The following is a 22,695-nucleotide window of genomic DNA, read 5'->3' as shown; positions in this document are numbered from 1 at the left end:
TGTCATCTCATTTCCTGCTCTCAACAAATATATTTGACAAAGAAAGACACGGAAGCCCCACTGCTTATGTAACTTGCTGAGAGTAACCCAGCTCTGAAGTGGGTAGGGTCCCGCCTGCTTCCAGAACCCTGCTCTAAGCGGCCCATGACTAAATGAATTGTCTAATTAATTATATCAAGTATGCAGGGGCCATTTTGTTCTAGGACATGGAAGGAATAAAAAAAAAAAGTAAGACACTTCATTTGGTTTTGCTCAAGTTTTCTAAACATAATCAACTTTATTTTAAAAGGCACAACCATCAATGCATTATTTCCTCTCTACTAGTGAGTTAGCTGGCAAAATGTGTTAAAGTGATTAGATTTCAGGGGCTTTCAATAACTTAGTATAAAAAATTCCCTTAAGAAAGCTATAAGAAAGACTTAAGTTTATTTGAATATATAAAAGAAAAGAATGAATAGCAGTTAACTAATGAGGTCAATAAATTGGTGACATGAATAACAGGTCCACCAATATGGAAGGATAACGTGATGGGTGATGTGATGACAAGAGCTCTCATTAAAAGAAAAATAAAATTCAATCCATTTACTAAAATTAAATTCAAGTCTGAAAGGAAAGGAGCAGTGTTCTATGGAAAACATCCATAAAGCAAGTCACTTAAAAGCTATTTTAGGCAAATGACACTCCACTGAAGGAGGGAATGAAAAGGTGGAGTGAACCCAAAGATGTCCCCATAGCAAGTATAATGGGAGCAAAGTGCCCGCCAACTCCAGACTGAACTTTGGAAGGGCTGCTGACCATCTTGGTCTGGGGCCCACTGCTCTGGAACTCATCCTTCTTCAAGGCTATTAGCTTCCAGTACAAAGGACTATTTCTCCTTCTTCTATTATTTCCAAACTGGGAGGACCTCTGAACTGAAAACAGGCTACAGAGTTAGAACTTCTATTTTTGTCTTTGCCACAAATGCTGTGAAATCTCAGGTGATTCTCACAATATCTGCATATCCTCTGCTACCACATTTTTTTTTTTAAGGGAGTGCAGAGAGAGAGAGGTGGAAATCTGAAGCGGGCTCCATGCCCAGTGCAGACTGCGAAGCAGGGCTTGATCTCACAACACTGAGATCACGGCCTGAGCTGAAATTAAGAGTCAGACGCTTAACCGACTGAGCCACCCAGGCACCCCTGCTACCATCCTCTTTTAAAATTGAGACTATAACACAGTTTTGTACAACTGGCAATTCAGATGTTATAATTTACCCAACGATGGGGTAACAAAATGGAAATAGAACACATCAAGCTGAGAGGATTGCTATTTCAGGGATGGACTGTGTGTGACGGGGCATGACAAGAGCACACGTGGATGTGGCCAGAGTCAGTAAGACCCATTAGTGGAAAATTCCATCATGTGTGGAAAAGAATCATTCACTTGTGATTAGATTGCTTTCAGTGATTTAGGCAAAATGTCTCTTGGGGCTGTGTTTTTGGAAGGTTGTATTGTTACAGCATTTTAATGTGTGTTTGCATTGAACAACATAGGAAAATTTGTAAGATGGAAGTGCAATAAGATGGAAAATCCTGGGCAAACATGAGAATAATCAGTGAAGCCACAACATTCTAAATGTTTCAGGTAAGATTATCTTTGGCCATATCTCAGCATGATAAAATTGTATCACTGGATCGCAACTAAACTGTAAATCAAAATGAAAAGTGAGGCATGAGCCAGGTGAAGAAGGGGCAGTGGGGTTTTCCGGGCAAAGTGGGCAGTGAAGGCCAATGCCTGGCACTGCGAGAGGAAGAGGCACATCTTGGGATGACACATAGCTCAGTAGGACTCAGGTGCAGAGTGCACAAGGGGAGGAGAGACGAAGACTGAGGCAGAGAAGAGTGAGCAGGGTCAGATTGAAGATGACTTTAGTAACATGATAATACTAGAGTTTTAATTTAATTCTGAGGGCTATATGGAGTCATTGAAAGGTTCATTTCAAGTAGGGGGCTGGCATGGTCAAATCTGCATTAAGGGAAGATTCCATTGCTAGCTCTGGGGAAAATGGCCCCAAGTGGGGCAAGATGGGAGGCAGGGAGGATAGTAGGAGGCCAGCGTTTTCACAGAGGAGGTTCCTATCCCATGTGCCCCTTGATTAGGGTGGTCTGGGCATGGAATAACTACTGTTTCTGGGTCCTTAAGCTCTGTTGATGGTGAAGAGCATTATTCTGTAGATACATCTATGACATTTTCAGATGAAGGCCCCTTTGAGTGGGTTTAAAATATGGCTTAATTGCACTCCCACTGGGTAAGTAAATGTCAAAATGAAAATATAAATTAGCTCGCCATCTGTTTGAAATTTCTAATATTAAAAAAATGGCCAATTTTCCCCACTCTTTGCAATGTAAGTGTGGTTTATTTTTATGTTTGTTTTCATTTTTATCCTTAGAGACAGCTGGATTGCTTTCAATTCCAAAAACAGTAGAAGAAGCAAGAGAAGGCTTTGCTGGCCAACTTGATCACTCTGAAGGTGAGAGTCCCATTTGTGATGGCAATCACCAGAATTTGGAAATCGGGGGGAACATGCCAGGAAAGCAAGTCTTCAGTGAAGAATAGGCACAGATGGGTGTCTTTCTTCATGCTTTATACCCAGTGAGGTCTGAACCAGTCATGGAATGATCAGATTATAGTTTACATCCACCCAAACTAGATATATCCCAGGGTGAGTGGATGGCTGAACAACTTGGGGGCTGGGCACGGGGGGTAGCTGAGACAAAGGGAAACTGTGGGAAAGGTGTGGAAACCAGAACAATGAGTAAGAGCTAGCCTTCCATTTAAGGCTTCTGGTCAACTAATCTGATCAGCCCAAAACACTGCAGAAAAACAGCGGAAATGGCCCGTTGGCAAGGCAGGAATGAGAATGTGAATATATTTCCAGGAAAGAAGTAAGATGAATGTTAGGCAGGTTGTTCTAAAATTGTATTCCAATGCTCACAAACATAATGGGCACTGTGAAATAGCTACTGCTGATATATCAAAATAGGAGTAGAAACAGGGAAATAATCCCTTAGACTAAAATGCTTCCAGAGCAGGTTTTCAGAATGGGGAGGAAGAGCCCATGAAGGCACAGAATTCAGGATTCATTTTTCTAAGTCAATAATCTACTTAGGATTTAACTGGTATTAATTAAGTACAACAGAAACAATTTCTCTGTATTTTTTTCTCATTCTGTCAATTTTTTGGCATCTGTACTTTGTATCAGGACAGTCTCCGACATGTAAAAGGCAGTCTTGTTTAGCCCTCCCTCTCCACTGCTGAAGCCTCTCGGTCTGACCGCCACACTCCTGACTGCCCCATGCCCCACCGTTAAGGTTCTCAGGCTGTCAGTTCACCCATTCTCCCTGCCAACCAACCCTAGGAATAGCCTGTGGCCTGTAAAAGCTTTCCCAGTTCTCCCCCTGCTCCCTTTGGAGCCAGAGGTTAGAGAAGAAATTCAGATGATCTAATTTAATTTGGTCCCAAAGTTGAGAACTACTCGTTTGTTGCTATACTAACTGGTACTTTGTTTTCTCATAAATGGAATTACCAGAGAAATGTGTGGCATTTTATCTGTATCAATTGAATATGTAAATATAGAAAATGCACATCATAAAACTAAGCAAATCCCTCTTGCAAAAAAAGTTATTTGTGTTTGCAAACACCATGTATTCCTCAGATTTAATCTTTGAGTTTACATAAATCCATTGTTGCCAGATTTATGAATAAACTTTCCTAAATAAATGAGTTTTCTTTTTAAATAGATTTTATCTTTTAAAAATATTTTTAAAACACCAAAAAGTTTTAAGTCACCCATGATCCCCCAATTTTTGAAAAGTATAAGAACTGAAACCCCTGCCATTTCCCTACCCCACAAAAAGTAACCAATGTAGATAGTGTGGGGAAAATTCTTCCTTCACTGTTCCTATCGCCTCTCTGTGTCAGTAACCCTACAGAGCGACCTCATGTACTCTCCTTTTTTGTTTTTCTAAACAAAATCATATCCACGAGATGGTCTGGTGAATGAACAAACCAACAAAAATAGCTGTTGTCAAGAAAGCGAGTGCACATCCATTAGCCACAATGTTGACACCCACAAAGCTCTGAGAAGAAAACTCTGTGTAACTCAGAATATTTGGTAATAAAATCTGACAGGACCGATAATCTTTATTTCACTCAGTGGGGCCATTCCTATGCTTCACTGCAGAAATACTGATGTCATTGCATGGGAGGGCCTGCCTTAGATCGCTGGGGGCATAGGTACTTTAAAATATGAAATAATTTGAATTCCAAAACCTATCTGAAATCAACATTGTGTATAAAGGATTGCGGCCCCATAGAAGTTGTGTGCTCCCTTCTTTAAATTCTTTTTCTCTTTAGAGTCCTTGCTAGTATTCTCTAGTTTTCCTCCTCCCTCATTAGACATTCCTTCTCTGTCACCATTTCTGGTTTCTCCTCCTCCCAGCCTCTAAAAGTTGGGAGTGCCTGTTCTCAGCCCTCTATTACCTCAATTTCCTGGATGATCTCATTCAGTACCCAGGCTTAAGTATCAGCTACATGTGGTTGTCTCAAAATCAATCTCTAGCCAGCCTTCCCCCAAACATACTGCCCATTCAATACCTCCATTTGGATATCTAATAGACACATTAAGATTAACATGTGCCAAAACAAATTCTTGATATTTCTCCCAAGTTGTATTCCTTTCCTAGTGTTTCCCATCGCAATAAATGGCACTTTAGCTCCCTCGGTTGCTGACATTCCAAACTTTGGAGTTATCCTTGATCCCTCTTCTGCTTTCACATCATCTCACCCATTAGCAATTTCTGTTGCCTCTACCTTGAAAATATATCCTGAATCTGGCCACTTCTCACCTTCTTCAGCACTATGACCATCCATGCTTTTCTAGACCTTCTCAAGAGCTTTGCAATTGGTGCTCCTGCTTTCATTTTTGCCTCCCTTCAACCTATTTTCTACACAGAGTCAGAGTTACCCTCTAACAATAAATCAGATCATGTCACTGCCTTGTTCATAATATCCAGGTGGCTTTCCATCACACTAAGAAAACAATCCAAAGTCCTTGCTGCAAGACTACAGACTCCACATGAATTGGTCCCTCCAACCTTGCTTTCTAACACTGTCCTCCTTGCTCACTAAGCTTCAGCAATGCTTGCTCACTTCCTTGTGGTTTCTTCAAGGTTCCCAGGATGTTCTTTGCTGCAGGGCCTTTACCCTTCACATTTCCTCTGCCTGGAATGTTCATCTCCTCACTTCAGGTCTGCTTGAATATTACCTCCTCAGAGAGTCCTCTGACTACCTCATCTCCCACAGGACCTCTCTTTCAGAAAGTATCCCTTAACTCTCTTTTTCTTCTTAGCATCTATTTTTTATTTTTATTTTCTAAAGATTTATTTAGTTATTTAGTTATTTATTTAGAGACTGAGAGAGAGAGAAGACATGCACATGAGTTGGGAGAGGGGCAGAGGGGGAAGGATAGAGAAAGGAAAAGAATCTCAGACTCTGCACTGAACGCGGAGCCAGAAGCGGGGCTCGATCCCATGACCCTGAGATCATGACCGGAGCCGAGATCAAGAGTCAGATGCTTAATCACCTGAGCCCAGATGCCCCAGGATCTATTTTTTAAAAACCTGTTTACATGTTCTAAAACCTTGTCTTTTATGCTATCCTCTGCTACCCTTTCTATTAGGTCCTTTTTGTAAGCTACTCCTTTCTACTGTTTTAAATTATTTTTTAAAATTAAAGTAATATCTCATACATATTTAAAAATTAAAATAGTACTATAGTATAATGAAAAAAGCACACCTTCACACTTTCAAGTCCTACGTCCCAGGAATAACCATTTTCAGGTTTTTAAGCAGTTTCTTGTGGTATTTATTTCAATTTTCCTATATAATAACATTATGCAGTTATCTCATGGTTTTTCAGTTTTGAAGTCATTATCTACCAGCTTCACAGAATGGAAAATGAAGATTTAGCTTCCTATTCCAACTCCTAGTAGATGTTTCACCCTCCTCCCCCCTCTCAGAGCAGATGTTTCTCTTCTCCTGGGAGAAATTTCTATCACAGTTTTATTGGAAAATCTTCCCAATCTCCATCATGATTTTTAGTCAAATCTATATTTTACTTTATATGATCATAGTATATAAATATTATGTATACCTGAGCCACGCAGTGTACGGTGATTACATTTCCCTTCTTGCATAGCTTCCTTCCAAAGTTAATCATTGTCCCACTATTTATCTGCTCAGGGTTCTAGGTGCTGATTACTAATTTTCCATCAAACCCACTTATAGAAATGTAAATATCCTTTCAATATGTTCAAACTCTCATGTAATGCAACAGCTTCTGTTTGTTCTTGGAAACATACTTCTAAAAACCCTCCGTTCTTCTGCCGAACCCAGACTGGCTGTTCTCTAAATCTGTTGCCCTGCTGTAATTCTTGGATTTCTCCCTACCACAGTCCTAGGGATTCTCTCCACTTCTCTCCTGTGTTGGAACTCTTACTTCCCGATTCCTGTATCTTCTCCTTTCTTATTTTGTTCCCTCATCGTGGTGTCATATATCATCTGATAACTTCCCAAGAAAGGCTGCAAAGGGAAGTATCATTTTTGAGAACTCTAATATCTAAGAATATGCTTATTTGACACTAGCTTGATTGATCATTTGGCAGGCTATAGAATTGTAGGTTGAAAATAGTTTTTCTTCAGAATGTGGAAGCCACTGTCTTCTAGTTTCTACTGCTGTTGTTAAGAATTCTAAAGCCATTTTGATTCCTGATCCTTTTTAAGTGACCCCCCCCCCCCCAGCTCAGAAACTAAGTACTTATATTTATCCTTAAGGTGTTGTTATTTCATGATGAAGTGCTTTGGTGTGGTTGTTCTAGCATCCGTTAGAGAAATGTATGTCCTTCCTTACGTGGAAATGATCTTGATTAGTTTCTGGATAATTTTCTTCTGCTGCTTACTTCTGTTCTCTCTTTCCTTATTTCCTCTAATTTTCTTTTTCTAATTTTCTTTTCTTTTCTCAATCTCTGCCTTTTTCTTCTACTTTCTGGGAGACTTTTTTCATCTTTATCATCTAACAAGTATTGATTTTTTTTACTTCAGCTCTTATATCTTAATATTTATTCTTATTCTTTATTCATAGCCTCCTGCTCATGTTCTATGGATGCAATATCTTTTCTTTCCTCCCTGAGGATATTAATTATTCTTTTTTGAAGCTTACATTTGCTCCCTGCATCCTTTTGTATCTTTTTCTTCTGAGTTCTGTTTTGTTTATTTGTTTGATCCTTGTTTCTGCCTCATATTAGAGGTGTTCCTAAAACGTTCGCTGATCTGTTGGCTGTTCATGTTTAAAAAGGAGTCTCCAAAATGTTACTGGAAGCTCTGTGGGCCTATGTGAGGGATTAATGATGGGTATACTTCTTAGTGGATAGATAAGACATGACTATTGCCATTTCACTGGGAGACCCCAATTATCAGGATTCATAGGTCTTTTCTTTTTTTTTTTTCTTTCAAGCCACCTCATTTCTCCAGAGAGGGCACTTCCAATTTCCTAGCTGTTGATATATAAACCTAGTTGTCTGTGTTCTGGGAAGTAAGTGGGTAAAGTGGACCAGAAGGTCTCACTCTTTTAATATACATACTTTCATTCCAGCCTTCTCCTACGTTCTGCTGTTCTGTATCCTCAGGTCCAAAGCCCCTCACGTTCAGTTTTTCTAGAATGTAAATCTTTGGTATCTTAGCAGAGTGGTGAGTGAAGGTTGCTTAGGGGTTAGAGAGCGCATCTGAGGATCTATATGTTCCTTTTACAATCATTCAAACAATCCTATTTTCGGATCCACTCTTCTCTCTTTCAGAAGGATCTCGTGTCTCCAATTCCTGAGACTTTTCATCGCTGTGCCACATAATTGGATTTGCTCCTTTTAGGGTTCCACCCCACTCCCCCAATCCCCAAGGGCATTAGGTTTCAACATCCTACAGTCTACTAATTACTTCTGAATTATTTTCCAAAATTTGATCAACATCTCTTTCATCTGGTGTCAACTCCTCCTCTCCTGTTCTCCTTTCCTTATGGATGTATTCACTTTTTATTAACTTACTGTCATTTTAGTGCTGTTTTGAGATGAAGCATAGATAAACATATGCATTCAATTCTCCACGTTTAACCAAGAGCATTCCTTTTTATCTTTGAATGTCTTTGAGTTTCATTAGATGGCTAGAGGAACTGACAGAATTTAAAACTTCTGTCCCTTTGTTTTCCTTATTGATAATCTTAAGACACAAAAATATTGAACATTCCATACTGGTTTTCCTTTGGTAGTTGTATGTGAACTTTTTTTTTTTTTTTTTTACCACATTCTTCTTCTGGATTACAACAAGACCCCTGACAGTGGGGCCAGGCCACACTGTCTTGACAGGACTCATATGAAGCTAGTAGGAAGGAAAACTGGCAGCAAGAAGCATGTGATCTATTTTAACCTGGTTTTAAATGATGATGTTCTGTTCTCTAACATATTAAGTTTCTTTTCTGACTTCTTTCTTCTTTTATTTTATTTTATTTATTTATGTTTTTTTTAAAGATTTTATTTATTTATTTGACAGAGATAGAGACAGCCAGCGAGAGAGGGAACACAAGCAGGGGGAGTGGGAGAGGAAGAAGCAGGCTCACAGCGGAGGAGCCTGATGTGGGGCTCGATCCCATAACGCCGGGATCACGCCCTGAGCTGAAGGCAGACGCTCAACCCCTGTGCCACCCAGGCGCCCCTTCTTTCTTCTTTTAAAAAAATATTTCAGGGGCGCCTGGGTGGCTCAGTTGGATAAGTGTCTGCCTTCAGCTCAGGTCATGATCCCAGGATACTGGGATCAAATCCCGCATCGGGCTCCTTGCTCAGCTGGGATCCTGCTTCGCCCTCTGACTGCCACTGCTGCTCCCCCTGCTTGTGTTCTTTCTCTCTGTCAAATAAATAAATAAATAAAATCTTTAAAAAAATGTTGTTGTTGTTGTTGTTGTTGTTTTTACACGTGTGTCTTCTCCCTATGAAGAATTTTCATGGGCCCTCTTTTCTCATTCACATTTCCCATACAGTTTTACGTTCTGTTTTCTCCTCTTATTCACCTGCACCTCTTGTTGCTTCACCTTCTTGACCCTCATTGTCTCTGTGGACGCTCTCCAATAATACCTGCTCCATGCAGGAATGCCCATTTGCCCTTTAGAGGCTCTGGCTTTCCTCCTATACTTGAAAACATTCTTTAAACAATTAAAAGCAAAGTCCACCCATTCTCTGACCCCTGAAAGAGAACAGGGCTTTCCTGCCCTTAATTAGCTTCCTTAATAGACCATCTTTATCTTTATTCTAATGAGAATTTGTTCTTCACTTAAAATGTAGCTTTATTTCTCCAGAATCTGAGAAATTTCAAGTGTCTGGAATGTATGATCAAAAATAGTGTTTTTCACTTTACATGCTACAACCTCTATTCTTTCTGGCTCATAAATCCTATCATTTTTATTGTCTCATTACCTCTTTTTATAAGAATATGCTGGACTTTGGCATGCTTAACCAGAGAAGCAGCCTTAATTATTTACTCTTACAGTTCAATGGTAATTATTTAACTTCTAATGGAAAATCTAATCTACCTTCCTTCCTCTCACCCCAGCTAAAGGAAGTCTGTCCCCCGGCAAATCCTTAGGTAACTTTACTTTTGGAATGAACCCTTTCTATTCCCCAGTAATGATCAATGATTGTTTATGTGCCAAACCAGTGTCTTGTATATTTCAAAAGTGTGCATAAAAAAAAACAACAACTCCATCTCTAAGTGGCTTACTTTTACAACTAATGAGCAGGAAGAGCTTCCCATCTAGCTCCTTTTGTCTGAAAAAGAAATTCTCTCTTCACTTTTAATCTAGTTTCTCTTGCCAAAGTTACCGCCAGCGGCACTGAGATTGGCAGCCTCTAGAATGGCCCCCAGTTATCCAGGCTCTCTTGCTTATTCACTCCCTTGTGCAATCCCTTTGCTTTGAATGCGGGCTGGACTTACTGACTCATTTATAATGAACAGAATTTAGCAGAAGCATTGGGATGTCACTTCCGAGATTAGGTTAAAGACTGTGGCTTCTGTCTCAGACACCCTTTCTTGCACTCTCAGTCTTGCTAACTTGCTTGCTCTCAGGGAAGCCAGCTGTCACGTGTAAAGTTGTTCTATGGAGAAGTCCTTGCTGTGAGGAACTGAGGGAGTCCTCTGACCATAGCCAGCAAGGTGCTAAGGCTTTCAGCCCAACAGCGATAATAAAATAAATCCTGCTAACAACCACTAAGTGAGCCTGGAAACAGCTCCTCCTCTAGTTGAGTCTTTAGACAAAACTGTACCCCTGACCTCCTGACACCAACCTCAAGAGAGGTCTTAAGCCAGAGGTACCAACTAAGTCACATTCAGATCCTGACCCACAGAAACTGTGAGATAGTAAATGTTTGTTATTTGAAGCCACTGAATTTGAGGATAATTTATTGTGCAGCAAGGGATAACCAAGACAGGTCCTTAAAGCCAATTTTTAAGACTTTAGTCTATGCTTTTTATATGTTATGCTTTTGTTCGGGTCGAATTAATTAATTAATTAATTAATTAATTAATTTTTGAGAGGGAGATCAGAAGAGGCAGAGGGATAGGGAGAGGGAGAGAGAGGATCTTAAGCAAGCTCCACACTCAATGCAGAGCCTGATGCAGGCTCGATCTCATGACCCTGAGATCATGACCTGAGCTGAAATCAAGAGTTGGACGCTTAACTGACTGAGCCATCCAGGCTCCCCTGGATGTCAATTTAATTACTCATATAAGATTGTCTTTAAATTCTTCTTTGAGAGCAGGAAATGGAAGTTGTCAGTCTTGTTCATAATTGCACAGATAGGGCCCAGCACAGCGCCTGGCCCCTAGATAGAAGCTCACTATATTTTTACTGGATTCAACTCTTCTACCTTTTTCTACTTGTCCTAGTTTGTAGGTTACTCTTTACTTTCCATATTGCCATTTCTTTGGTGATTTAAGAGTTAGAAAACCTGCTGGTCCAATTGCCTTGACCTTTCTTTCCTTTAACTTGCTGCCCCTTCTCTAGAGCTTCACCACTGCTGTCTCATTTGAAGCAAACCTTCATTACCTCTCTCCTTCCTAGGATTTCTTCAGTGGAACTAAGTCCATCTGTGCTCTTCCTTCCCTCTCCTGCCTGGCCTGTGAAGCAGCTCCCTTTATCAGGGAAGCTGCGCTGCTATGTGCTGGCAGGAGATACTCAATCAGCTGACCCCCCAAACATCTGGAGAGGTAAGTAGCATGTTTAGTGATATTTTAAAAGAAAAAGGAAGGAAGGAAAGAAGGGAGGAGGGAGGGAGCCAGGGACAGAGGGAGGGAGGGAAGGAGGGAGGGAGGGAGGGAGGGAGGGAAGAAGGAAGGAAGGAAGGAAGGAAGGAAGGAAGGAAGGAAGGAAGGAAAAATGAATTAAGGAAGAAGGAAATGAAGCTTGGAGATGTTGAGTGCTAAGCCTGAGGGTCACTTTGAAATTCAGAAGAATCACTAGAATTCAGGTTTCCTGAAATAGGAAACACTGTATCATGGAGATTCAAATATGAATCTTGGTTCCTCCATGCTGTGTGATCTAAACTGCTTAGCAGTTCAGAAATAAGACTTTATTAGAAAAAAAAATTCAAATCAAAATAAGTCTATTCCTGTTTAAATAAAAACATTGCTGAAATAATCATGCATACATAAAAAAGAAGACCAACACATGCAAATTACCCTATAGTTTAGGTTGACGGAAAGATAGAGCCCTAAAGAGAAACTACTTTTAAAATATATTGTCCAGGGGTTCCTGGGTGGCTCAGACGGTTAAGTGTCTGCCTTCAGCTCAGGTCATGATCTCAGGGTCCTGGGATCCAGCCCCACATCTGGGCTCTCTGCTCAGCGGGGAGTCTGCCTGTCCCTCTGCCCCTCCCCCTGCTCATGCTCTCTCTCTCTCTCTCTCAGATAAATAAATAAATATCTTAAAAAATAAAATAAAATATATTGTCCAAATTATTTTCTGAACTTAAGTGGCAAGTGCTCTAAAAGTTTCTTTGGCAAAGATTTAACATCAAAACAGACATAAATATACAAAGATTCCTAGTCTTAGAAGTTTTAAATAGTCATTTACAACATAGACCTGAGTGCCAGGAAACTGTAGAGATTATGTAGTTCAGTGAATTCATTTTATAGAAAAGGAAGCCAGGTGCAGAGAGGTTAAGTGATTGCCTAGTAAAGAGCACAAGCAGGATATAATTCCAAGTCCCTGACTAATAGTCCCCGACTCTTTGCATGACACCAGGCTGCCTTTCACGTTTTCATTTGCTTGTCTGGTTTTTGGAAGGAACGTGTGCTCTTTCACTGTCCGCGATGGCACCATCATCTGTTCCTACCTGTTCCTGGGACTGCTTAAACTGCTGTATTAGCTGTGCTTGCGCCAGCATTGCTCTCTCTAGCTCCTCTGACTTCTGCTGCATTTCCTTCCTCAAGTCCTCTGAAACAGAATCTTTACTATCAATTTCCTTCTTCAAGCGGGATTCAAATTCTGCAACCAAATTTTTAAGGTTCTCGATTTCTTTCTCCTTTGATTCAGAATCTTCAGTATATCGGATACAAGAGTCACGGAGTTTTTCTTCAAGAGTGGCCACTTCCAGCCTCAGCTCTCTAGTAGCGCCTGCTATTAAGTCAGATATCTGTAAGATAAATCTTGTATTAGTTTGTAGACAATATCTCTAGGTAACCACAGAGTTCTTAGGGTTCTAAGAGGTTTATTCTAAATAATCAATGTACTCTTCTGATCAAATGAAAACAAATCCTATGACATTATGTAGGCCTCCAAGATTTTCTTTTTAAAAGTTAAGACTAAAATGTACCACCTTAAATGGAATCGCATATTAATCACTTGGGCATCCTTGGAAATACATAAATCTCTGTGTCTGGATTGAGCTACCAAGGACAGCTCAAGTCTTGATCCCGGTGCCTGTCTGGATTCAGTATGGGGTGGCTTTGGGAACTAGAAATGCCGGATGTTTGGGGATGCATATAGGGGAGCACTGCAGTTATACTCTACTCATACCATAGCAAGAAGTTTTCACTGGATATTTTTTTTCTTTCTTACATACAATGACTGGAGGTACCTCAGATACCACACCTTCTAGAGCAGCACTGCCCAACAGAACCTTCTGTGGTGACAGGGATATTCTGTGATGTCCAATATGGTACCCGCTAGACACATGTGCCTATTGATAGTAGTGTGTCAGTAAATGTTTAGCAACTGACTCCCATATGCACAAAAGCCAGATTTGTATCTAGTCTCCATGGTGTAAATATTCTCACCATGGCCCATTGCTGAGTTGGGAAGAGATGTGCTCAATAGGCTCTGGCTTGCCAGGACTGGCTGGTGAGCATTTAAAATGTGGCTAATGTGACTGAGGAACAGAATTTTAAATTTTATTTCATTTTAATTAACTGAAATTAAAGTTGCCACACATGGCTAACATATTAGACTGTGCCATTCTAGAGAATACCAGAACACTTTGAAAATAGACTGTCTGTGTAGGTGGTACCTCTAGATAAAGAGACAAGAGAATGAGAGATGAAGAGACAAGCGAAGACGAGCAGCTTTTCCTGAGAGTCATGGGAGTCTTTAGAAGCGAAAAACTGCTTGTTTTCCTTCTGCTTAAAAAAACAAAACAAAGAACAGAAAACAAACCAGGAAGAACAAAGCTGCTTCTGATGAAATATATCCTTATTATGTATGCTATGAATATCCTTATAGTATAAATACTAGTACAACAAGAAAGCAGTTCATGAAGAATCTGGAAAACATTCATTGACCAAAGTTCCAAGGATTTTGTGAACTATTACTTAAGAGCTATGTATCCAAGATTTGTTTCAACTGTTAAGTTTACATTACAAATAACTTCTGCAAGAAATCTATTCGCACTTAGTAACTTTAAAAACTAAATTAATATTCCATTATGTTCAATTAATCCAGGAAGGAAGAGGGTCATTGCTAGGTCTGAGCAGTAGTTTCCATCATCCCGAGGAGAGCCAACACTGAAATAGACCAGGTTATCCTCGGGAGGGGAGACTCACAGAGCCACAAATATGTTTTGATCTCTTCAAAAAGGGAGTCAGCTTTTAAAAATCAAGAGAATTCACTTACAAAATCTGGATTTATGACTTCTTTTGAGAAACCATAACCTCTGGCACGTTGGGGCCTGCCTTAAGAGGGCTGTTCTCGGAGAAAACTAGTCTAGGAGTTGTAGAAATTTGGGTGAGGTGAGACTTCAGCCTCCCAGCAAGTGCACCATTGTCCCAATAGAACTTTACATACAAAACACAGATCCAAAGATAAAATTATTAAGAATTTCAAGACAATATTGCATAGCATCAAACCCAAGTGATATGTGGCCTTTTTTGAGCGTAGGGCCTTGTGATTTTGTACTTATCATGTACTCAACGCGGGCGGCCCTGCCTATCGTTCACAGTGCTATTGAAAAGGCTGTACTGTATCTCCTGTACACCAGAGTAGAGGCCATTAAGTCTCATTTGATACTTAATTTACACAGACTGTTAGTGAGTTTATTCGAAGTACAATTTCCCCACTGGGTCTTGGTTAATATACACACACATATATGTACACACAAACATATACATATACACAAAAACATGCATATATATGACACCCAGGACTTATAATAACAGGGCAACCTAAACAAAACCTTAGATTATGGTTAGGGTGCCCCTGGATGGCTCAGTTGGAAGAGCATGTGACTTGATCTCGGGCTTGTGAGTTTGAGCCCCATGCTGGGTGTAGAGATTACTTAAAAATGAAATCTTTAAAAAAATTATGTTTAGGACATGCTGTTTCAGAAATTATGGAGGTGGGTTACATTTTTAAAATACTTCCCTTCATTCAAAAATATCTAGAATTGGAAATATTTGCAATTAAAGGAGATAGGCTTTAGTTGTTGGTAAAACGTTAATTATGTAAAACACCTCATTATCATTTGATGTTGGAATCTGAGGTGTTGGAATATCTAACCATGCTAATTATTAGTTATATAATTTATGCTCTTTTATTTCTATTTATTATTTTAAAGATTTTATTCATTTGAGAGAGAGGAGGAGCATGAAGGGGGGAGGCATAGAGGGAGAGGGAGAAGCAGACTCCCCACTGAGAGCTGAGCCAAACTTGGGGCTGGATCCCAGGACCCTGAGATCACGACCCAAGCTGAAGTCAGATGTTTAAGTGACTGAGCCACCCAAGTGCACCTAATTTATGCTGTTTTAAAAACAGGTTTATTTTGGAGCACCTGGGTGTCTCAGTAGGTTAAATGTCTGACTTCTGGCTTGGGTCATGATCCCAGGGTCTTGGGATCCAGCCCCAGGTTTGGCTCAGCTCTCAGTGGGGAGTCTGGTTCTCCTCCCCCCACCCCCATTCATGATCTCTCTCTCTCACTCTCACTCTCGCTCTTTCTCTCAAATAATAAAAAAAATCTTTTAAAAAAGTTTATTTTAGTAGAAAAAAATTCCATACATAGTTGTATTGCATGCTTATATGATTTATCTCAGCTATTCATTCTGGAGACTATCCAAACCATTCCACCTATGTAGCTAAAACCAAGGCATAATGACCCTGAGGGAAGCTCCTTGAGTTAAAAATACTGTATAGTGCTCTTAGAAGGAAATAGCCAACATCTATAATTTCAAACCCATTAAATAATAATGAACATCATAACGACAGACCTTTGTTTGTAATTCCTCTTGTTCTTTCTTATACTTTTGGATTATTTCTTGGTGTTTTTCCTTTTCAATATCAAGTTCCAGTTTAGCTTCTTCCTTAAAAAGCAGAGTTTGCTCCTCAAATTCAACTAAATGTCGGGCTCTTTCCTTGGCCAGCTCAGCTTCAATCTAGAAAATAGCATTTAACACACATATAAAGCCATTCGACCCAAAGATGAGTAAACTAAGCTTATTTTCAGACTCCAATTTAAAAAAAAATTAATTCTAAAATTTTTTAATGAATCTAATTTTTTAATTCTAATATTTAAAAATAATCTGACTCAGAACTTAGGCCAGAAAAATTGACCTTGGGTCAAATATTTCAAGATCTTCTAAGACCTTCTAAGACTTGTAAAATGAGTCGAGAAATTAGGACATTATATTATGACAGTTTTGAGAAATATTAAAAACTTAGTCTTCTGTATATTTGTATTATAAACTCAGTCTCTCCCAGAAACCCTGTAAGAAAGAAATAAAAAAGATTTTGAGGACTTTAGATTACATTCTACTGAAAGCTCAGAGGGGATACAAAGTACAAAAGTTGATTTTTTTTTTAATGGTCTTTTCTTGATGGAGATTTCAGAAAGTTTTGGAGTCACAGATTATCATTTTAATGTGATTGAGGCCAGAAGGATGATTAAGGAAAACACAGTCAAGTCAGCGATGCCTGTATCCATGTTATATTTATATAGAACCCCAGCACTGGAAGGGACCTTAGAAATCCCCTGGTTCCACTTCTCAAGCTTCCGTGAATTATGGAAAGAATAAGCAAGGGCTCTGGATCCAGATGAAGTTGAGTTTAAATCCTGGCTCTAAAGCCTGGCTTTGCCATATTCTAGCTGTATAATCTTAAATTGTGACTATAACCTCTCCTGGTGGAGTTACAACTAGTTCCCTTGGGAATTGTTATGAAGATGAACGGGACAAAACATATGTATAAAGCTCTAGCAGGAGCAGGGATTCCAGAGTCAGTGGAGATTACTTCTGTGCTCTGACTCTTCAGTCTTTACCACAGAATCTGCACTAAATGATGGTCTGCCCTGTGCCTCAACACCACTAGAAACCATAACTCACTCCTTCCCAGCAAGCATTTCCATTTTCAGACGGCGCTGAGCATTAGGCAGTTTTTCCTTTAGTTGAGCCAACATCTCTCTCCCTGTGGTTTTTAACCATTGCTTTTGGCTCTGCCCACTAGAGCAAGAGAGAGAACAGATCTATGGGTTTTGGAGTCATTCAGGCCTGGTCGTTCATCTAGTGAGATTAGAGAATCCCAGTGGCAGGCTGGCTCTAGATTTACATTGTGCCATGATTATAAATTCCTAGAGGGAGTAAATGCCAGATAACTTGGGAGAAAAACTGTCAAACTTGACTTACTGTGACTCTGGGATTCAGACCACTAGGAGAGGAGGAAAGAGGTCAACATGAATTTCTCAGGAAACACTGAAACCAGGGTACCAGGAAACAGAAAATTTGCTAAGAAAGTTTACATAAAGTCCTTTAAATTATAAAATATAGATAAAAGACTAGCCCCAGTGTGGGGTCAGTTGAGTTTATTGCACTGGACTAAGCGTTTCCTCCAAGGCAAAACAATTATGTTTATATTCAAGGCAAGGAGCTATTCTGGCTCTCTCAAAATAAGTTTCTGGATTGTTTGAGAAAAAGGATGCTAAGGTTCATTTAGGAACATGATAGCATTGCTCAGATGTGTTGTTCTCAGACTCCTAAAAGCAAGGGAAGCCTCAGGGGTACTCAGGAAGACACACACAAAAAAAACCCAAAACAGATGTTCTTCTGAATTCCAGGTACTTACATCTACCTGCCTCCTGCTAGCCATTGAGATATACCACAGGTGTCTCAAATAAACTGAACCAGAAACCTACATACCATCCCCTCCCCACCTGCTCCTTCCCCAGTCAGGACACACATAACCACAACCCATCTATTTATTCAAGTCGGCAACTGGAGCATCATTTTTACCCTTAACACCTAATCCAACACCAAGTTCTATTCACTTTGCCTCCAAAAGATGCCTCGAATCCATTCATTTCTTTTCATTTCCATTCTTAACGCTCTAGCTCTGGCCACCATCACCTCTTCACTGGCTTCCTTACTTCCACTCCTGCTTCTGTCCAATCCATGATCCACACAGCAGGGTGTTTTTTACAAAATATACATTGGACTATTTTATTCCCTCTTAGTGGTTTCTCAGTGTGTTAGTATAAAATCAAAACTCCCGTACGTGATCTCCTGCTGGGCCACCACCAGCCCATGTGACACCTTTGTGCGAATTGAGAAAGCGCCCCTCCCTTAGATGAACATAGCCTCAGGCTGAGCACGGCACCTGGTGGGCACAGCACTGGCTACAGTCCAGCTCCCTTCTCTCCCTTGGCCTGCACGGCTATGTTGGGCACAAGGCAAATACCTTCTGTGACAGCCCTGGACTTCCTCCACCTGACTTTCACTTCCCCATTTGATTACGACACAGCGCTCCAACCACACTGGAATAGATAGGAACACATGAAAGGAGGATATCAAATGCAAAACATTTGAAAAATTTGCAAGGTGTAACTTTAAAAGAGTTAATAGCCTACAAGATACCTTGACACTACTAAAAAACACAACTAAATAAGACGTTTTTTGAGAAGCTCAAGAAAAATGTGTGCTGAGGTAATAAATTATCAAGTGTTCAAAAAAATTCCTTGTGTGGCTAATTGGTAGAGCCAAAGAGTTATTTTAGGAAAAAAAAGACATCTTTCAAAATACGGATTGATTGCTCGAATTAAGAGAATAAGAATATAAACAGGGGACACCTGGGTGGCTCAGTCGGTGAAGCATCTGCCTTCAGCTCAGGTCATGATCCCAGGGTCCTGGGATCAAGTCCCACATTGGGCTCCTTGCTCAGCAGGGAGCCTGCTTCTCTCTTTGTCTGCTGCTCTCCCTGCTTGTGCTTTCTCTCTCTCTCTGACAAATAAATATATAACATTAAAAAAAAAAGAATATATACAGACTAGGTGGGACTAGACAAACTGTAAATTAAATGACAGAAAGACTTTAGAAGGACTCTTTAAAAAAATATTTTTTAATTTATTATGGGGAAGAGGCCATTTAGGAAATCAGTAGAGTCCCTAGAAGAGGATAAAACAGAAAGTATTCAGGGAAGAAAAGGAGGTAGCTGATGGACTGAAAGAGTCAAGTAGCAAGTCAAGTAGCAAATCCTTCTTGCCCCTAATCTATTCCTTGTAGGTAGAGAGTAAAAAAGGGAGGAATAGAAGGAAGGGGACACCTGGGTGTCTCAGTCGGTTAAGTGTCTGCCTTCAGTTCAGGTCATGATCCCAGGGTCCTGGGACAGGGTTCTGGAATCTAGTCCCGCATGGGGCTCCTTGCTCAGTGGGGAGCCTGCTTCTCCTTCTGCCTGCCCCACTTCCCCTGCTTGTGTTCATGCACTCTCTCTCTCTGACAAATAAAATCTTAAAAGAAAAAAAAAAGGAATAGAAGGAAGGTGGGAAAGAAAAAGCATGTAGATAGAAGAGAGAAGAGTGATTTACTATCACTGAGTTGATTTTTAATTTGCACAACCAGAGAAAGAGAAGCAAAGTAACGAGCTTCAGGTGGGATTTCTAAACATTGAAGGAAGCTAAAGGCCATCTGAATGTGTTACACTGTAGCATAGAAAGATGATACTACTGGTTCCTTCATAATCTGAATAGTTTGAACAAAATGATGAGCCCACAAACATAATGATTTTTTAAAGCAGTATATTATTTGTCATTGAGAAAATGAATCATACCAAATTATCATGTTTATGTTTTTATATGTTGATAGAAGCTCTTTAAAATATCTTACATAGGGGCACCTGGGTGGCTCAGTTGGTTAAGTTTCTGCCTTTAGCTCAGGTCATGATCCTGGGGTTCTGGGATGGAGCTGGGCTGCCTGCTCAGCGGGGAGTCTGCTTCTTTCTCTCCCTCTGCCCCTCCCCCCTGCTCCTGCTCTCTCTTGCTCCGTCGCTCACCCTCCCTCTCAAAGAAATAAATAAAACCTTGAAAAAAACATCTTAGATAAGAAAGTAAATAAGATGTCTTAGACGGCAGAACTTAAGTTTATGCAAAATAAATGAATTTGGTGATGATGCTTATATAAAATATAAACCACTTTATATAATAATAGTAATTTTAAATAATCATGGGGAAATGCTGATTTCTAAAACCAAAGCATGAATAATATATGAGTTCAGGAGTTAACACAAAGTAAAATAAATTGTTATCTTTGTACACATTTCAGTTTTTAATTTTTTTGCTTTTTATTTACCCATATCTCCCATTACCTCGAACTCCCTCTGTGGTGAAGGCTTCCTGATGACTCTAGAGCACTCTGAGTATGTTGTTTTTAATTCCCTTTGTATTTGTGTTGAAACACATAATTCGTATTTATAACACCTGTGTCTAATACTGACGTGCAAAATTCTGTCTTTTCACTTTTCCAAGTGAGATATTTGTGGTTGATTCTGCAATAATTTTCTGTCTATGGAGCCAAACACCATGTTGTAACATAATCACTCACTACTGACAATCCCTATAAAAAGCAAGGGAATTTCAGATGCCAAAGTAGTAATTAGGTCATTTGTTTATATTTGATGTACGTATATAATTTTCAAAAATAAATCTCCTAAAAATAAATTATTTTACTATTTTCCAAAAGTTAAACAAATGCTGGTTGAAAACTAATACTTCAGATTATTTATGAATTAACTACTGAATAAAAATATTGTAAAGTAGATGATTATTCAAATACACAGACTTTGCAGTAAAAACCAATGTTAAGGAATCAGAATATATATTGAAGTCCTGCCAAAAACTATGTAAAGTCAGGATGAAAGGAGAAAATATTCACTTGATACCAGTACGAGGTAGGGTGGCATGGTACTGAACACATTTTTATATATTAACTCATTTAATTCTTACAACATATAATAATAATAGTATATAATAATTATTATTCACACTGGATTATGAAATAGGCTCAGAGAGGTTAAGTACCTTCACCAAGATCACAGAGGTACTATGAGGTGGAGGGGGCGTGCACACTTAGGTGTTTCTGGTAGATCCCATGGCTCAGCATGTTTCATTTTTCCATGTAGCCTGTCTCCCCACACATCTACATAGCATAGTGATTAAGGGCATGGACTTGGTGTTTATTTAGTTTCAAAATATTTGGGGATCTTTCCAGATAACTTTCTGTTAATAAATTCTATTTTAATTTCACTGTGGTCAGAAAAAATATTTTGTATATCTTGAATCCTTTTAAATTTATTGAGAATTATGTATGCTCCAGAATAGATCTATTTTAGTAAATATCCCATGTGCACTTGAGAAGAATGTTTATTCTGCTCTTAAATGGAGAATTTTATAAATATTGATTAGATCATGTTTGTTAATGGTGCTGTCCAATATATTTCTTTAAAAATAAGTTGTTCTAAAAAACTATTATATTATTTTCCATAGAATATATCTCTACTAATTTTCCAGGTATTTTTCTATAAATTATTATTGAGAAAGGCTATTATTGACATCTCTTACTCTAATTATGGATTTGTCTATTTCGCCTTGCTGTTCTATCAATTTTCGCTTAATTTTAAAACCCTGTTTTTAGGTGAATAAACATTTAGGATTTTTATGTCCTCTTGGTGAACTGATCTCTTACACATTATGAAATGATGTTCATTATCCTTGCTAATATTCTAAATATTCTCTTATCTTTGCTTTGAAATTTACTTTTCTTTTTTTTTTTAATATTTATTCATTTATTTGAGAGAGAGAGAGAGAGAGAACGTGCTGGGGGAAGGGCCAGAGGGAGAGAGAGATTGAGAATCTTACCGCAGATGCTGTACTGAGTGGAGCCTGACACATGGCTTGATCCCAGGACCCTGAGATCATGACCTGAGCGGAAATCAAGAGTTAGCCACCCAACTGACTGAGCCACCCAGGCACCCCAAAATTTACTGTTTTAATAGAAACTAGTTCCTCTAGCTTTCTTTTGATTTGTGTTAGCGTATACTTTGTATTATGCATCCTTTATTTCTAACCTATTTGTTTAAATATTTCTTCATATTAAAGTGTATTTTTTTGTAGGAAGCATAGAGTAGAATCTTGCATTTTTATCCAACATAACAATCTCTGTCAGTTAATGGGCATATTTAGGCCAGGGCTTGGCAAACTATGGCCCTCAGACTAAATTCAGCCATGCCCATTCATTTGCTTATTGTCTATGGCTGTTTTTAAGCTACTACGATGCGCAGAGTTGAGTGGTTGTGACAAAGACTCAATGTCCCCACAAAGCAAAAATATTTACTAACTGCTCCTTTATAGAAAAGTATGCTGACCCCTGGTTTAGATGATTTACATTTAATTTGATTATTGATATGATTAGCTTTAAAGCTATCTTGCTATATGTTTTCTATTCAGCCCATTTCTTTTCCTTTTCCTCTTTTTTTGTCTTCTTCTGAAGTTTTTTTTTTTTAATTCAATTTTGTTTCCTTTGTTGGCTTGTTAGATATAATGCTTTTTTCTATTTTTGTGGTTGCTTTAGAATTTATAGACATCTTTTTTTTTTTCCTTCAAGATTTTATTTATTTATTTTTCAGAGAGAGAGCACAAGCAACGGGAAGCAGTAGGCAGAGGAAGAGGGAGAAGCAGGCTCCCTGTTGAGCAAGGAGCCTGATGTGGGACTTGATCCCAGGACCCCGAGATCATGACCTGAGCCAAAGGCAGACGCTTAACTGATTGACTCACCCAAGTATCCCTATAGACTACATATTTAACTTAGTGCTGTGATA

The 22,695-nt window shown here is 39.2% G+C and overlaps 1 protein-coding gene across 2 annotated transcripts in view; it reads right to left on the bottom strand.

Annotated features, from left to right (window-relative positions):
- The window catches only part of LEKR1 (leucine, glutamate and lysine rich 1), a 171,444-nt gene that overhangs the window by 4,847 nt on the left and 143,902 nt on the right, over positions 1 to 22,695 (bottom strand). For both annotated transcript variants that reach the window (XM_087870309.1, XM_045811980.2), the window contains 2 exons: positions 15,831 to 15,995; positions 12,470 to 12,769 (listed from right to left, as the gene is read on the bottom strand). In XM_087870309.1, the coding sequence (XP_087726435.1) occupies positions 12,470 to 12,769; positions 15,831 to 15,995 (465 nt within the window). The remainder of the gene's footprint in view (positions 1 to 12,469; positions 12,770 to 15,830; positions 15,996 to 22,695) is intronic.

The sequence above is a fragment of the Ursus americanus genome, chromosome 20 (genome assembly GCF_024610735.1).
Source record: "Ursus americanus isolate L20-20 chromosome 20, mUrsAme1.1.p, whole genome shotgun sequence".
Lineage (NCBI taxonomy): Eukaryota > Metazoa > Chordata > Mammalia > Carnivora > Ursidae > Ursus > Ursus americanus.
The sequence above is the reverse complement of the archived record's forward strand: the minus strand, read 5'-3'. Positions and strand labels throughout refer to the sequence as shown.